Consider the following 18,249-nt stretch of genomic DNA (forward strand, 5'->3'; position numbering starts at 1 on the left):
TCTAACTTACTAACAACTAACCATTAACATTTGCCTATAAAAAAAGAAAAAGACTTTTGTGTCAATAGTTAAGATTAAAAATTAATGTATTTATCTTCATATTATTATTCAAATTAAAAAATTATAACTAATAAGTGAAAAGGACTTATTTATTTTTAAAATCACATGATTTTATAATATCAATTGGTTGAAATTTGATTGCTTCAAGGTGACCCACTTGCTAGAAACAGAGACAGTACTGAAATGGCTCCATGGAATTCATTTCCATTAGAGGTGATCTACCAAATATTGGGTTGGTCAGCTTTCGTTTCATGGACTGTTTGTGCCTACCCTCAAGTCATCTTGAATTTTCGTAGGAAAAGGTTTGTTTGTTTGTTTTCTATTTCATTATCTTTTATGTTGTTAATTATTCATAGAAATTAAATTAGATGTTGTTTTTTTATATTGTTACTTACTCGATTATTTTTATTTATTTATTAAAATCAGTGTCGTGGGCTTAAGCTTAGATTATGAGATTCTGAATTTCACGAAGCACTGGTCATATCTGATATACAATGCTTCCCTCTTCTTTAGTCCAGCAATTCAGAAACAGTATTTCAACAAGTATGGGTATGCACAGGTATAGATACAACCTTCTGTTTATCTTCAAGTATTGTAGATACTGCTAAATGACTGATAAGTGATAACCCAATCTGTATATGTTTTCGCTTGGGACACATGTGCTGGTTGAGTTGTTTATTTTCTGCTGGGGCTGTAGAGTGGCAAGGGGCGTGTGTGGTCTTGGCACATTAGGTGGCTGAATATATATATGGGGCTTTGTTTTAAATGTCTTTTTGCTTTCTCAGCGTGGGTGGTACCAAGATCTTAGTTAGTTTGAGACAGAGATTTCTATCTATGGTATATTTTGGTAATTGTTATTGTCACCCCCGTCATCTATTTCCATCCCGTCATATCTTTGAAACCCCAAAACACCTTTAGACATTATTGCCTACACACTTCATAACTGCGTAGTACCCTCACTATGGAACCACGTTGATCACTCACTTAATAAGTGCGTGTACTACACTTTAAAGTGCGTTATCGGCTAAGTCAAAACTGCAACTGATGCATAATCAGAAATAACAACTTTGTCAAACTCTCAATTCTCAATTAAAGCACATGTTACACACTAATTTGACCGTTAATTCCTATGGTTATCCATTAATTCCTATGACAACTTGAGATTCTATAAATAGACAACTTTTTCACACAATTCATCATCCATTCTTTCTACACTTCGTCCACTCTTTCTCCATTTAAGATGGTGCTCAATTAGGCTGATAGGTTGCACATTGAGGTCTCTCTGTAATGCCTTTGAAGTAGGTAAATCCTAAACCTGTTAGGAAATCCAAGTTTGAATTAACCAAACAATTTATTCTTAAACGGGTTAAGGGTTGCAACTTGTAACAGAATTACCAACAAGTTTAAGGATTAACTGGTTGGGTGGGAATTCAAACTTGAAATTTCCAACAAGTTTGAGATTTCACATGTTTCAAAGGCTCTGTAGAGAGTCCTTAATGAGCAACAATTGAGCTCATTTGAGCACTGTCCTTAATGCTTCAATCAGCTGGGAACTGAATGTTGCTGGGAATTTAGCTCATGAATAAAAATCAAGCCTTTTGCTACCCGTTTCAATTGTACTAGATTACCTATGGGATTTTTAGTAGTTCAATGAGATTTGTAGTAGTTTTCTTATGATTAATAAATGAGAATTTTGTTCTACTTCAGTTTTTTATCACCTTGTTTATGTTATTGGGTCTTTCTGTCAAGTGTTTCTGTTAATTTCACACACATCTAACTACGTTAACTACGCACTTACAAGTCCGCGTACTACGCACTTATAACTGCGTAGCAATTGTATACGTACTCCATAGTGCGTGTACTACACACTTATAACTGCGAAGAAATTCTTAACGCACTTCTAAGTGAATTACCTACGCACCTGCAAGTGCGAGTATACCAGAAACCGACACATAAATAGAAGCAAACTTAATCGAGGGCAGTACCTTGGGGTGGCGTAGATAGGGGCGGTGTCGACCTCCAATGGCGGTAATAGGGGCGGCGGCGACATCAGCGATGGAGATAGGGGCGGCGGGGGGAGGTGACCAGTGCAAATGGGCGGAGAAATTAAGTATTGTGGAAATTGAGAGAAAGTATGGGAAAGATGAGAGAATGTATGAGGAAGAAGGGGTGGTGGGAGGAAGGGGACGGAAAGGGAAAGTTTTTATTTTAAAGGTGTATTTAAGACTATTCGCCATTTTTTGAAGGGTGGAATTAGATGACGTGGGGTTCCAATAACAATTATCGTCTATTTTCTGTTCTTCTAGATTTCTTGTGTAGTTGTGTCCTTGTGGTTGGCTACTTTTCCTTACCCTTTGTTGATGTACTTAGGGTTCTAACACTCCCTTGCACTAACTTAAATTATTTGTCCTATATATACATATGAAAATGAGGTAACCAGAAGAAGATACATTTTATATATCATATAAATTATAGAAGAAGATAAATTTTTTTTTTGAAAGCAAAAATTTATATTAGGTACATATTCAATAGTACAAACAACACTCAACAAAGTGACATTAATCCCCTTCAATAATACATAAGAAAACCTAAAATCAAAAATTGCTATGGTGCACCCACAAGTAAAACTTTCGAAACACAGCACTTATTAAACACTTGCACAAATTGCAAGATAAACCCCAAGCAACATCGAAACCAAACGACCAAAACGAGGAGGAGCAACTATCAGGGACCGAGAAGCAGTGAAGCCCCATAACCCAGCAAAAGATAGAGCTCATCTGATCTCATCATTGGAGGGGACGCAAATCAAGACAAATCATCAACTAGGAAGCGAAAGCACAAAAACCTACCAAGAGATCAGCTGCGCTACTCATTCGGCCGAACAACGAGTTCAGAGCAAAATCACAACCACCTAAACCCATAAAACCCAGAACTACCGCCGCCAACCTCAACATAACCAGCCTAAAACTGCCACTGTTGACCCCTTGGCAATACATCTCATCAAGCAAGATCATTGAAAAACCCATGTGGCATAAACATAAAACCAATGTAGTCCACGGGCAAAACATGCCATATTCTTCTAATCGAGGACCAAAATAAATAGTGTGGACACTTGCCTTTGTCCTTTGAAAGAAAAAGTTACGTCGCCACTAACAGTCATTGGATCAGATCAGGACCCAAAAACCAAGGCCGGCACCAACCTCCAAAAGAGAGGAAGGAGCGAATGACAGAACAAAGGGTGGCTTTAAGAGAGAGAAGTTGTCGAAGGGGCGCGAAACCAAGCCGCAGCAACCCAAGGGAGAAACGGAAAAACAAAAGACGCGCACAACCCAGATCGGCTGATCTAGAGCTTCGCCGCCGTGACAGGAAGAGGAATCAGCAAGGGCAGCCCCACCACCTTATTGAAAGCAAAAGAGACAACCCGAGATGCCAAACACAGCTGAAAGCATGGTCACCGGATCTCTGAAAAGTTGAGAGCAAAAACAGCAAAGCAAGAAAAGTAGGGGTTGTCGCCGCGCACAGTGGCGGCGCGGCGGTCACCCAAGGAAACTAGGTTAGCAAAATTAAAAGGGATAGATTTTATATATCATACAAGTTACAAATTACAGATAGATTTATTATCATACAAGTTATGTTCTTTTTTTTTTCTTCTTTGTCTCGATAATTGACATTTACTTTGACATTCGCTTATCAACACTATTACATTTATTGGTTGAAATTTATGCAAATGTTTATTTATTTATATGAAACCACTTCCAATTTGTGGGGTCTATATGAATTTTAACCATTAAAAAACAGTGTTTAAAAGGGAATATTAATAGCATTTTTCTTGTGTCACTATAAATTGATAAGAGTGAAAAAAGATTTTTTATGCTCTTTTTAATAAAAGAAAGAGTTAAGTAAGTTCTAAATTAGATGAGAAAAATACCACCACATGTGTAGATTAACTGACACAAATTTATTCTAATTTAACCATACATATCCGAGTTTTGTGGTTAAAAAATAGAGAAAGATAAATAAATTAGGAAAAATTAAATTTAAGATTTTTTTTTACTTAAAATTCAACATCCCACCACATGCAGCTTTTCTTTTTCTTTCTTCTTTGCTTCTCTATGCCATCAACAAGGAAGGAAAAATAAAAAATGTTTCTTTAACATCTCTCCACCTCCAAGGTGGAGAAAGAAAGTGAGCGATGAGAGGAATAAGAAGAGAAAATAAGTGAAAATGAGATGAGAGAGAAAGTTGAGTGAATATATCATAACTCATCTCTTATTAATTATGCAGATGATTCCAGTAGCTGCTAATGATGTTGCTTTCTCCACTCATTCAGTCATAATGAATTTAATTATACTGTCCCAAATTGTAATCTATGAAGTAAGTACTATATATTATAAACAACAAAGTTGTTCTTTTTCTTTTTCCTCTAGTGTTACCATATAATGCTTTGACTTGTTTTCCAGCGTGGAAATCAGAAATTCTCCAAATACGCCATTGCATTAGTTGCTGCTGCGTGGTTCAGTGCTGCTGTTTGTTTCTTCATAGCATTGCCTACCCAGTCTTGGCTTTGGCTAATCTCCATCTTCAAGCAAGTTTTCACTCTTAATATGATTAAATATATTTTAAACCACCCACAAGTTTTTGAAGTTTCCATTAAGTGTCCTTGAAATTTGAATTATTTTTAACTGTCTATGTTGTGTTGCGGTGGTATCATACATATTGATTTTGACACTCAGAAGTTTCTACATGGAATTTTGGACCAATTATTGAGGAATTTTTAAACATGCACTGAAGTGTCCCATTGAGTAGTTTATATTAATTTGAATATCCTGTTGTATTGATTTGCAGCCAATGCAGTCAAGTTTTGTGATGAACTCACAGAAATGCTACTGGTTTATTGAAGAAAACAGAGACTCAATCCTCAAGTACTGAGGTTGAGTTCTCAGGAATTACACAGAAGAATCAAGAACACTAACAAGAACCCTAGCCTCTGGAATTCGAGATCCAGAATCTCCCAAATCCTAACCAACTGAATAACTACCTGTAACTTCCCCCTTTCCCTTATTTATACTACTCAGTAGTTCTAACAGAATCACAACTATTAACAGAATTAGCCAGCTGTACTCTAACAGAAACAACTAACCATGCCAGCTGTTTATTAACAGATCAACTAACAATAACAGTCACACTAAGTTGTGACTTTCCTCTTGTTTCTTCTCTCATACACCTTCTTAATTGAAGGTCTATGCTCATCAATACCCCCCCCCCTAAAAGTTTCACCTTGTCCTCAAGGGGGAAATCAAGAAAAGCTTCATGGAGCTGGGCAGCAGATTCCCAACTGTTCTCACAAGCAGGTAAAGAGTGCCACTGAATTAGCACCTCAATCTGGCCCATTGTGGTTTCCCTAACAGCCAGCACTGATTCAGGTTCCAACAAGAGCTCATGATCTTCATTCAAGGCTGCTGGGAGAGGTTGAGGCTGAAAATTAGTCCCCACAGCCTTCTTGAGGAGAGAGACATGAAAGACAGGATGCACTCTACTGTGAGCTGGTAGCTCAAGTCGATAAGCCACAGCCCCAATCTTTGCTACAATAGGATAGGGTCCATAATACCTAGGACTCAATTTTTCATTCATTTTCTTGGCCAAAGACCTCCTTCTATAAGGTTGTAACTTGAGAAAAACCTCATCACCAATTTGATAATCCACATCCCTCCTCTTCGTATTTGCATATGTCCTCATCATGTCCTGAGATTTTAAAAGATTAGCTCTCAGATCTGATAGCAGTTCATCCCTCCCCACCTGCAAATCATTTACTGCAGCTATCTTGGAAGGAATTGTAGTCCCTTGAAGAAGCACAGGTGGTTCCCTACCATAAAGAGCTTGAAAAGGAGACATTTTGGCAGATCGGTTGTAATTGTTGTTGAACCAAAACTCTGCCCAAGGAAGACAAGTAACCCATTTCCTTGGCCTGGATCCAGTAAGGCATCTCAGATAAACTTCAAGGCATCTATTGACCACCTCAGTCTGGCCATCAGTTTGAGGATGGTAGGCTGAGCTAAACTTCAGTTGTGTGCCTGACACTCGGAACAGTTCCTTCCAAAAACTACTGAGAAATAAAGAGTCTCGATCTGAGACTATGGTTGTTGGGAACCCATGAAGTCTCACCACCTCATGAAGAAATAAAGCTGCCACTTCAGGAGCTGTAAAAGGGTGCCTTAATGGAATAAAATGAGCATATTTTGTCAGCCTATCCACCGCCACTAAGATTGTATCCTTGCCATTAGATTTAGGCAAACCACCAATAAAGTCCATGGACACATTTGTCCAAACCTGAGTAGGTACAGGTAATGGCTGAAGCAGCCCTGCAAGGGAGAGATTGTCAAATTTGTTTCTTTGACATGTGTCACATTCTGCCACAAAATCTCTTATGTCACTCTTCATCCCTTCCCAATACACCACTGCAGCCATCCTTCTATAGGTTCTAAAGAACCCTGAATGTCCTCCCAACAAAGAAGCATGAAACTCTTTGCAAAGAATTGGAATCCTAGAAGATTGCTTGGACAGAACCAACTTTCCTTTATAAAACAACCTGTGATCCTTCAAAGTATACCCTTTATGAGCCTCAGGATCCACAATCAGATCTTGTACAATGGCCTGTAGCTTGGGATCTTGAAACATCTCAGTTTGCCACTCCTCAAAGTCATTCACCTTAAGAACTGACAATGCACAATATGAGCTTCTCCTGGACATGGCATCAGCAGCTGAATTGTCCTTCCCAGGCTTATATTGTATCTCAAAGTCATAACCTGAGAGTTTGGAAATCCATTTGAACTGCCCCTCTCCCACAACCTGTTGCTCAGTAAGGAACTTCAAACTCTTTTGATCTGTTCTAATTATGAAATGCCTGCCTAAGAGATAATGCCGCCACCTTTGGACAGCTCTGACCACTGCCATTAACTCTCTTTCATAAACTGATTTAGCTTGGCTTCTATCTGAGAGTGTAGCACTACAGAAAGCCAGAGGCTTCCCTTCCTGAGTCAAAACTGCTCCTAGACCAGTACCTGAAGCATCTGTTTCCAGAACAAAGACCTTGGAAAAATCTGGAACAGCCAAAGTAGGTATCTCTGTCAAAGTGTGCTTAAGAGCTTCAAAAGCCTGTTGGGGACTAGGTCCCCACTGAAAACTATCTTTTTTCAGTAGCTGTGTCAACGGCCTAGCTATCTTGCCATAATCCTTGACAAACCTTCTATAGTATCCAGTAAGACCTAGAAATCCCCTTAAGCTCTTCAAGTCTTTAGGGACTGGCCACAACCACATAGCTTCCAATTTCTTTGGATCAGCTGCCACAGTTCCAGCAGATAACACATGTTCTAGATATTCAATCTGGCCCCTTCCAAACACACTCTTCTTACCATTGATTTTAAGATCATGTTGGTCCATCAATTGCAGAACTTGTGTCAAGTGAACAACATGTTCCTCCATGGTCAAACTGTAAATCAAAATATCATCAAAAAAAACTAGAGCACACTTTCTCAAAACTGGTCTCAGCACCTCATTCATCAGAGACTGAAAAGTGGAAGGAGCATTGGTGAGGCCAAAGGGCATCACCAAAAACTCATAGTGGCCCTCATGGGTCCTGAATGCTGTCTTTTCCACATCCTCTGCCTTCATCATAATTTGATGATATCCTGATTTCAGATCAATTTTGGAAAACACTCTAGCTGGACACATCTCATCTAAGAGTTCATCAATGACTGGAATAGGAAATTTATTAGGGACTGTGATTTTGTTCAAAGCCCTATAGTCTACACAAAATCTCCAGCTACCATCTTTCTTCCTAACCAAAATCACTGGACTTGAATATGGACTAATACTAGGTCTAATGATTCCAGCATTGAGCATTTCAGCCACTAACTTTTCTATTTCATTTTTTGGTAATGGGGATACCTGTAAGGCCGAATGTTGGGAATGGATGCACCTTCTTTCAGATGAATGGCATGGTCATGTCTTCTCTGAGGGGGCAATTCAGTAGGTGCTGCAAACAGTGCTGGAAAATCTGACAAAACTGCCTTCAACAACTCTGGAGTTTCCTCTGCTTGAGCCACCTCTTTTTCTAACATTTGATATTGAAGCACATATCCCTCTCCCTGCTGTTGAATGGCTTTAACCAATGCATTCATGGAAGCTCTCTTCTTCAGCAATTCAGGCTCCCCTTTGAGGACTACCTTTTTATTTCCCAGTTTGAACTTCAAGGTCAGCTCTTCAAAATTGGCTTTGATGTCCCCCAATCCAGCTAGCCATTCTAGACCAAGCACAACATCCACTTCTCTTAATCCAAACAAAAAGAAATCTTGAGTTACCACAAATCCTTGAATCTGCACACTGAGATTCTTACACACCCCCTTGCTTTTCACTACAGTCCATCCCCTACTTCTACTGTGTAAGCTGGAGTTTTCGTAATTTGTAACTCCATTTCTCTTGCCAAGGACTGAGAAATGAAATTATGTGTTGCTCCACAATCTACCAGCACCACTATGTCAGTTCCTTTCAATTTTCCCCAAACCTTGAGAGATTTCCTTGAAGAAATTCCCTGTATACTGTTTAGTGACAAGTGCTTTAACTCCATAGCTTCCTCAATTTCTTCAGTGAGAGGCTCTAGTGTCTCAATCTCTTCTTCCTCACCATCATCCCTCAGCAACATTACCCTGAATTGCTTATTCTTACAGATATGGTTTGGTCCAAACTTTTCATCACATCTGAAACACTCCCCCTTTCTCAACTTTTCCTTCATCTCTTCCCCAGTGAGTTTTCTGTAAACTCCTCCCCTGGCTGGCTTACCTCCTACTTTCTCATTAACACTACCACTAGATGATTGCACTGTGCCCTAAGTTACACTACCACTACCACTCTTCTGTCCAGTATCAATTTGCACAGATTTCTGAAAAGTTGTGGATCTAAAAGGTGGTTTGAAAGAGGAATTATACCTGCTAGTACTGCCAATTCCAGCCTTGCTCACAGCCAGGTTCTTCTGTTCCACCATCAAAGCTTTCTTGACCATGATTGTTAGAGATTTGGGCTCATAGAGCTTGATTTCTGCTGCAATTTCCTCCTTGAGTCCATTAACAAAAATATCCATGTAATGCTCTTCGTCAATTCCCTTGAGCATTCCTGCAAATCTCTCAAATTGTCCTACAAACTCTTCAACACTACCTTCTTGCTTCAAAGCCGCAAATGGACTAGAATTCGAGGTGAGTTGAAAGCGTTCCAGCATGGCTTCCTTGAACTTGGTCCAAGTGGTCACCTGGTTGCAGGTTTCCCACCATTGGTACCAGCTCAATGCCTTTCCATCCAAGGCCACCATAATCGCTTGTACCTTCTCTTCCTCAGTCGCTCCCTTCAGTCGGAAGTAGCGTTCCAATTTCTGAATCCAACTGTACGCATCTTCTTCACCCTGGAAAACTGGAATGTCAAGCTTCCTCCAACGCTCTGTTTGTGCATTTGCAGTGCGCTGAAGATTCTCTCGCGCATCAGCTTCATCTCTTACGCTTCCTGGTTGTCCTCCGTTCACGGTGCGCTCCTCCTCCATTCGTCGGCGTTCTTGCTCGCCGTCGCTGTCGCCGTGCTCGCCGGCTCGCCGGCGCGTCATCGTCTCGACAATCGCTTCCAGATTGCGAAACCTCTGCTCCACGCGTTCATGCTCGATCGCACGCTCTCTCCGTTCTTCGTCGCGAATCCTCCTGTCTTCTTCGCGATTCCTGCGTTCTTCCTCGCGATCGCGATTCAGAACCTCAATGAATCTCTCAATCGCTTCCACTCTGGCGTCCATTCTGCTCGCTACCATAGACAAATAGATACCACAGCTCCTGGATGGAGCTCTGATACCAATTGATGAACTCACAGAAATGCTACTGGTTTATTGAAGAAAACAGAGACTCAATCCTCAAGTACTGAGGTTGAGTTCTCAGGAATTACACAGAAGAATCAAGAACACTAACAAGAACCCTAGCCTCTGGAATTCGAGATCCAGAATCTCCCAAATCCTAACCAACTGAATAACTACCTGTAACTTCCCCCTTTCCCTTATTTATACTACTCAGTAGTTCTAACATAATCACAACTATTAACAGAATTAGCCAGCTGTACTCTAACAGAAACAACTAACCATGTAAGCTGTTTATTAACAGATCAACTAACAATAACAGTCACACTAAGTTGTGACTTTTCTCTTGTTTCTTCTCTCATACACCTTCTTAATTGAAGGTCTATGCTCATCATTTTGCCTTTCCGGAAGTTTTTTTTATATGAAACTTCAAGTCTCATAGGTGAACTTATTATACTTCCAGAAGTAGAACTTCCGACACACATGAAAATTTCAGGAAGTGCAAAACTTGACTGCAATGAGTGACTGCAAAGACAAACGACAACAATGAATCGTGCATTGTTTAGGCTTAGTTTTTCACCAAGTATGATGCAGATGTACTTCTCAAACAGTTTGATGCAGTGTTTACAATGCTTTGCATGTACACTTGTTTGGTCATCAATTTGTCTTATTTTCAATATGTGATTGTTGCTCTCCACTTTCAAGGGAATGTGACATTCCTCTGTTTCTTCTAATTTAGTTATTTTAATAAAAAAATTAATATTATAATTTCAGTTTCCTATATGATACATTTTTCTTCAAATAATTTGTGTGAAAATCAATTATACTACAGCACAATTCAAGTATGCATGACGGTCATCAAATATTTTCCACAGGTGAGTGTCTAATTAAAATTACATTACACTGACAAATTTTACTCCTGTTGTCCTTGTATTTCATTTAATGAACTTTATCCAAAATTTCAAGTTTAACAAAAACACACAACCAAAAAGAACAAAGAAAATGGTATTGACTTGAATAGCCATCAGCATTTTTTGCAAAGTTATGGCTGATATTTGTGATGAAACATAGGCATTCATGAATTTCTTGAGAAAGACCACAGATGGATTCAGCGTTTGGGGTGTTCTCCTTGATTTCTCTGGTGGGGTCTTTAATTATTCACAAATGGCAGTACAATCTATTGATCAAGGTTTGTGCTTTTTACAAGCAATAGTGAAATTGACAATGCCATCAAATTTTACCCTTAAACGTGATGAATTTCAACTTGATCCATACATATATAGGTTCCTCGCTGAATTTCTATGGAAACATTGGGAAATTCTTGATATCATTGGTATGTAATCCTCTCTTTTTTGGTACATCAGAAATCTTGATACAACATTCTCAGCATCATTCTTCAAAAAAAAAATTGTGCCTTGCTTGTCTCACTAATTAAATTATATATACATTGAGTATGTTATTTTGCCTCGTAGAACTATAAATTTTAATTTCCAAAAAAAAACTTATATTCATGCATTGAGTATATTTTGATCCCTGAAATGAAAGATATCCAGTCAGTTACTTTAGTTCCTGAAGTATGACTTTTTTTTTTCTTCTGTTTTTTCTAGTTTATTTATAGCGATACATGAATTCTGATATTTTATTTTAAAATTACCATGCATGCAGATAACTATAATCTATGATTCTATTTTAATGTGCCAACATTATGTGCTATATTCTGACAAGAAAGGGCATACAACTTCTAAAAATTCCGAAGAAATCAAGCAGCCACTAATCAATTCGAGTCCAGCAGATCAACAAATGAAAGGTCCAGTAGTGTAAATCTTCATATCAGCCTCCAGCAGAAGTCCGAGGTTGAAATTTGATCTTGTAGTGTAAAATACCAATATACCTAAACTCTATATCAAAAGATGTAATTCAAAACCCTCACTTTGATGTGAATATTGGTACTAGTTTGTATGCCTCACCCACACTGAAAAACAACTTTGTTCAGTATATAATGTAAAAGAATGTAGTTTATCAGCCGACTAATTAAAATCAACAGATGAAAATAAACAAAGATAAATGAAATGAAAGGAAATTGTAATAGATTGATTTGTTTTTGGATGTCTTCCTTTACAAATGAACCCTAACTTCCTATTTATATAGCCAACTCTACCTAACTACACCATTTATCTTTATCTAAACTAGTTTCCTATGTTTAGTGACCTACCCTTCAAAAAATTGTTTAGTGCACTACACCATTTATTGCTTTTAGCAACACTGTTTTATGCAACAGGTAAAAAGTACGTGTTGCTTAAAAGGTATTTGACATCAGTTTGCACTTATTGCTATAAAAGATTAATTTTAGAAAACATAGTTTTTACAAGTCTATATAAATGTTCTCTATTTCACAATAGACAACAATTATGACTTGTTACTTTGACAATCTATTGAAACAGGCAATAACATTTCCTCAAGCTTTAATTTAGTGCATTTTTAAGCTGTGCATTTTACTCAGTAAACTAGAAATTAAATCCGTGCGTTGCACGGTTCGTTTTTAATTTGTATTTTTAATTGTAATATTTAAATTTGTAGAAAGGTAAGAAAACTATTATATAGAAGAAGATTTAGAATTTAGAATATATGTATAATTTGGGTTATGATATTCTCACACCTTCTTTCTCTAATAAGGGAAAAAGGGATCACACAGGTAGATTTTTTTGTTTTTTAACTTCATCTGAAGAAAAGATAGGTAGATTTCTATTGAGATTGAAATGAGAGTAGATTTAATTTGATATAAAAAAAATTTAATTACTTAATTAGCTTAGTATTGAAATGAACGTGGTAGTCTATTATTTTTTTTTCTAATAGCTCAGTTGTGCTATTTTTTTTTATCAAGATTCATGTGGTTGTTTACCATTGTTGGTGGCATAGAAGTTCTTTTAAAATCACTTTCAGGAACATAAAAATAGATTCTATCTAACTGCAGGATGGACGTCATTCGTTCCCTTTGAACGATAAAGTTGCTATTTTTTTCTTCCATAATATGACAATATTGTGAAAGATTCTTATTTCTTATGACATCAAAAGTGAAGAATATAGTGAGTATTACATTTTACACTTATCTTTCTAGTGCAGTATAGAAATTTATGTGGTTCACACTTTGTTACTGATTTGTGTCATTTAAATAAAGAAATGATGATATATTTGTATGATTTCAACTGAGTGAGAAGAATTGTTTAGAAAAGCATAAAGTAGTAAATTAACATATATGTGAAACTCACAGTTTTATTTTCCAATCATCTGCAACAGGGATATGTCACTAAGCAATGTGTGTTTCTTGTTGTTGTTGATGATCTTTCTCCTGCAATAAAGAAATAAGAATGAGTAATTTAGAAAATCAATTTTGAAACTAACTAATATAATTAAAAATGACATACTTGTTGAAGTAGTTAGAGACAATTGTCATTTTTTTCTCACCAGCAGTTGAAGTCTAAGAAATATGAATAATTTGAGTTTGTGAGTGATTTTACTGGTTTGTTTATATAGAGATATAATAAATGCATGGTTCAATATAATACATTTCATTATTTATTTATTTAGTGTAGATAGTTGAATAACCTCATGACATTAACAATTTTATTCAGTTTTTGAAACTGGTATTGCCATCACTATTTTTAATTTAATTCTAGTTTTTCTTCGGAGTTACTATGTTAAGGAATTCTAAGAGTTTGTGAGTTTAAGAAAAATGGAGATATATTCCTGCAGAAAATTGGACAGCAAATTAAGACCATTGCATATAAAGATTAATTTTGGCGGAAGTATGTTTTATTGTTAATAGTTTTTTTTTCTTGGTCCAAATTGATATTAGTTTAAAATTAACATTGAATTTGGTTTTAATTTAAGGTACTGTGCTAAAACCATTTGCAGATATAACTTTGTAGTCCGTTACACTTTTGGCATGGAGGTTGTAAGACCCAAGTTTTTAAGCTTAGAATAAGTGGAAGAGATTTCCATTTACGATTAGGCTTGATGTATCGTGAAGGAAAACCTGAACAAGAGTTTATTGAATGGAATAAATTTATGAAGGAGAAAGTTCAGGAAAAGTCTTAGGATTGTATCAAAATCGATAAAAGGTATAGCACGATCGATATACGCTTAAACCTAGGGCAGAAACCCTAGCAAATAGCTAGTTTTCACTTAAAGGCACGATGGAAACTAATTCCAAAAATCTTCAGAGAAGTGTTAGAACTTCTCTTGATCGTCTATAAACAATCGTTTCAAGGCGAAACTCTAGGATGTACGAACGTCCGATTCCAATCATCGGAAAGTTGCCGAAACTAAAACCCTGAAAGTTCAAGAAACCTAAAATCAACCGACGATGAAGACTTTTTCTATTCGGAGCTTCAAATGAAGATTCCACACGCGAATGCCCATTTCTCTTGATGTTTTCAATCTTTCTTCAGTAGGAAGTTTTCTCATCCGACATCCACTGCAAAAAGTAACTTATCGGGTAAAATAGATTTACACCGACTTTGGATTATTCACCTTAATTCCAAGAAACCTCTTTTTAGTTTTGGAATTCTGTCGCCATAACCTATCTTAGAATTCACGGAGGAATGTGCAGGAAAAAAATCGGAATCGCGAAATTTTCATTTTTCCGCGTTTTCCATTAAACTGTACCGGTTTACAAAATATCTTCTCAAAATATCTTCACTAAATATCTATTCATCCTTATCCGATCTTTGATAAATATCTATTCATCCTTATCCGATCTTTGATAAATATCTATCCATCCTTATCCGATCTTTGATAAATATCTTCCATTTCATCCACTATATATATGTTGTTGTAGCTTGAAAAATGAAAAACAAAATCTCACCCAAAAACCCACCCAAACCCGCGGCCAAGGAGGAAGGAGGAGGAGAAGAGTTTTTCGCCGATTCTTGCCTGATCGTCCCACAGTTCGTTGCTACGCGTAGGTCTCAAGGTACTGATGCTTTTCCTTACTTCTGATCGTAAATTCTGCCGCTTTTCTCTATGCTTTTCTGTGCTCTAAGTTTTGAGCTTTTTGCAAAACTATCCAAATAACTTCATCTTTTTATCTAAACTTATTCCCTGCGTGCCCCTGAGCATGTTTAGTGTAACACCCCGATTTCCAGGTGTCACTTTAGAAACTAAAAATAAACTTTACGCGAAAAACAGGTATTTTTTTTTTCGTTTGATTCCTTTAAATGGAAGCGATAGAAATTAAAGACATAACCCAGCAACTAAACTAACCGATGTACAACAAATATAAACATGTACAGCCTCAGCTGCACTCCCACGTCACGCGCACTCACAGTGACTTCAAAGTAGTGTGCCCGTAGGCAAATATATACAGACCCAGAAGTTCGAGTGAGAAAATTATAAATACAATCCACTAGGAGAAGGTCGGCCTAAAAATGGCCTAAGCAAAGACCCCTACAGTCCGACTGACTCACTGTGATCCCTCAATAAGAGAACCACACGAAAAGCCATGCATCGGGAACCTACCCTGTCCCAAAAGTAAGACGAATCAGAGCTCTACACAAAATATGACGCCTGCCTAAACCTACCCTCCCATTACTGCTCACATAACCGAGTCCACAGCGAACTGAAGACGGCAAGTTGAAGCTCAGCTCCATGCGTCGTAGAACTCCCTCCGTCAGACGTCCACGCTCGTCAGTACGGTCCTCCAACTTAAACCTGTTCCCCCCCGAGGGAGAGGCCATCGAAACCCAATCCACCGTCGACGTCTGGCAGCAGGCCGACCGCCCAAACACAAACATGAAACCAAAGCCAAGGTGCTAGGGTCAACTCACGGAAATAAGTAGATATACACTCAACATGTGATATGGGGTATAGATATATATATGTTGATATATATATATATATATATATATATATATATAAGCAATCCTAGCATGTTATTGGCTCTAACAATGCTTCAATAAATCAAACAGCACACAATTCTAGTCAGGATGAATGTATGCGTGAAATGCAATCAATATGATCCGGATTGTGACGCGTTCCCGTTCGCCACAAGTGAAGCATTCCCGTTCTTCACTATGGATGAACCATTCCTGTTATTCATCCTTGGTGAACCATTCCCGTTATTCACCGTATGATGAACCATTCCCGTTATTCATCATTAATGCATTGGTGAACCATTCTCGTTATTCACCAAAAGATGCACAGGTGAACCATTCCCGTTATTCACCCGATTGATGCAATATGGTTAGCCAAACATCGAATCGTCCTCACCACACAAGTGTTTAGCTCAAACCCAATCTCAAAACAACCCAAGAGTTAGTGTCGGTCAATACAACACAACTCGGAGTTTAGTGTCGGTCAATACAACACAACTCCAACAACAAAAACCAAAAACCCCAAGAGTTAGTGTCGGTCAATACAACACAACTCCAACAACAAAACCCAAAAACCCCAAGAGTTAGTGTCGGTCAATACAACACAACTCCAACAACAAAACCCAAGAGAGTTAGTGTCGGTCAATACAACACAACTCGAATAACAAGACCCAAGAGTTAGTGTCGGTCAATACAACACAACTCGAATAACAAGAGTACTAGAGTACTCGGTGACTTTCAATCATCACCGTAGCTCACCTCAGTGGCTTTCCCCAATTCCAAAACCCACAACAAAAGTCGACTTTTCCCCGTCTTTCGCAATCATTTTCCCAATTAGACTCCCTATGGTTTATTCGTTAATGAAAACGTTTCGAATTGAATTAGTCAGGTTATGAGTTTATTTCTCGAAGTCTAAGTTTCCCAAATCTCTAGTTTTCAAAATCTAATTCATTCTAAGTTTTTCCAAAAACCCACCAAAAGTAATTTCCCGGGGAAAGTCTAAGTATATAAACGTTGGCTAAGTCTCAACCCTTGAGTTTGGACTTGCCTAGGGTTGTTCATCCAACCCGAAATCTCAAATAACACCAGACCAATGAATCCCCACTCCGGAGTCGCGTCAAAACGCACAATTCAATAACATCTCAACATCATCAGTTCATCAACATAATCAACATCAAAGTAAAGCATAAGTCGAATTCATCGACGCCTATCATGCAGTCATAGCTAATAGTAAGTTGCCCTAACCTCGAGCTGTTCCAGTCTCGTGATCAAAATCTCCTTCACACAAATGCTCTGAAACTCCCAAAGTTCCTTCAACTGAACCTCGGAGAAAAACAAAGCAGAATCCAAACAAAATCGATTAGTTCGATCGCAATACAACTCATAAACGATAGACAAAGTATTAAACCTTCGGAATACAACAATCGGATACGAAAAGACAAGTTTTCGAAAACGAAAACTCCCCCCCCCCCTCACAACATAGCTCTCGGCCAAAAAGGAAAAAGAGCTCCGGCTCTTTTTCTTCGATCAAATCTGTTTACAAGGTAGTTTTAGGGTAAAACTAAGGCAAAGAAACTGTCGGAACAATTTTCGGACGATCGGACCAAAATACGGCTGTTCAGGGGCGTTTTGGTCCAAAATAAAAGCTCAAAACCTCAAAGTTATCAGTTCGGAAAACAAATTCGACAGCAATGATCCTAACGACATCCGTGACAACAAATCCTAAAGGCACGAAGTCAGATTACAACTTTTCGACAATAAAGTTTCGAAATGTGCGCAAAAAAGGTTTTGAAACAGTTTTTCAGATCTTGGACAACTCGATCCATATCGGCGAATACCGACGAAGGTTCTAGGCTCTTGGGCACGTAGAGAACAAACCCCAAGCGAAAAATCAAGAAAAACAGACAGTTTTATGAAAAGCTCGAAACTTTGAGCACAGAAACGACTAAAGAAACGCAGTAGAAACAGCGATCAGAGGTAAGAATCAAGCTAGTTACCTCGATACCTTGAAGTAGGAACGAACTGCGCGAGGATCGGTCAAGTTTCGGCGAAAAATTCTTCTCCCTCTCCTCCCCTAAACTCGCGGCCCCAAGATGGAAGAAATGAAGATATTTTGAATTTTTGAGCTATTTATAGGCAGGTGAAATCGCGGGAAAATGAAAATTTCGCGATTCCGATTTTTGCAGCACGTTCACCGATGAATTCTAAGAGAGATTCTAGCGACAGAATTTCATAACTCAAAACAAATCTCTAACATTTGGGAAAAACTATATCTAAAATCCCAAAAGCGGTGTAAGTTAATCTGTCCCGAAAAACTACTTTTTGCTGTGATGGTCGGACGACAAAACTTTGTTCTGGAGAAAGATTGGAAATGTCGAAACAAATTTGGCAACGCGAACGGAAACTTCGTTAGAAGTTCCGAATAGAAAAAATCTTCATCCA

General features: G+C 38.0%; 1 protein-coding gene across 1 annotated transcript; it reads left to right on the top strand.

Annotated features, from left to right (window-relative positions):
* The first annotated feature begins 218 nt into the window (after positions 1-218).
* LOC130737784 (cystinosin homolog) lies at positions 219-12,025 on the top strand. The gene is made up of 8 exons (XM_057589627.1): positions 219-362; positions 487-619; positions 4,345-4,434; positions 4,521-4,645; positions 10,770-10,812; positions 11,009-11,126; positions 11,221-11,270; positions 11,603-12,025. Exons 1-8 carry the CDS (start codon positions 244-246, stop codon positions 11,756-11,758), a joined length of 834 nt encoding a protein of 277 aa, XP_057445610.1. The 5' UTR covers positions 219-243; the 3' UTR covers positions 11,759-12,025.
* The last annotated feature ends 6,224 nt before the right edge of the window (positions 12,026-18,249 follow it).

This window comes from Lotus japonicus, chromosome 2 (genome assembly GCF_012489685.1).
Source record: "Lotus japonicus ecotype B-129 chromosome 2, LjGifu_v1.2".
In the NCBI taxonomy this organism is placed as follows: Eukaryota; Viridiplantae; Streptophyta; class Magnoliopsida; order Fabales; family Fabaceae; genus Lotus; species Lotus japonicus.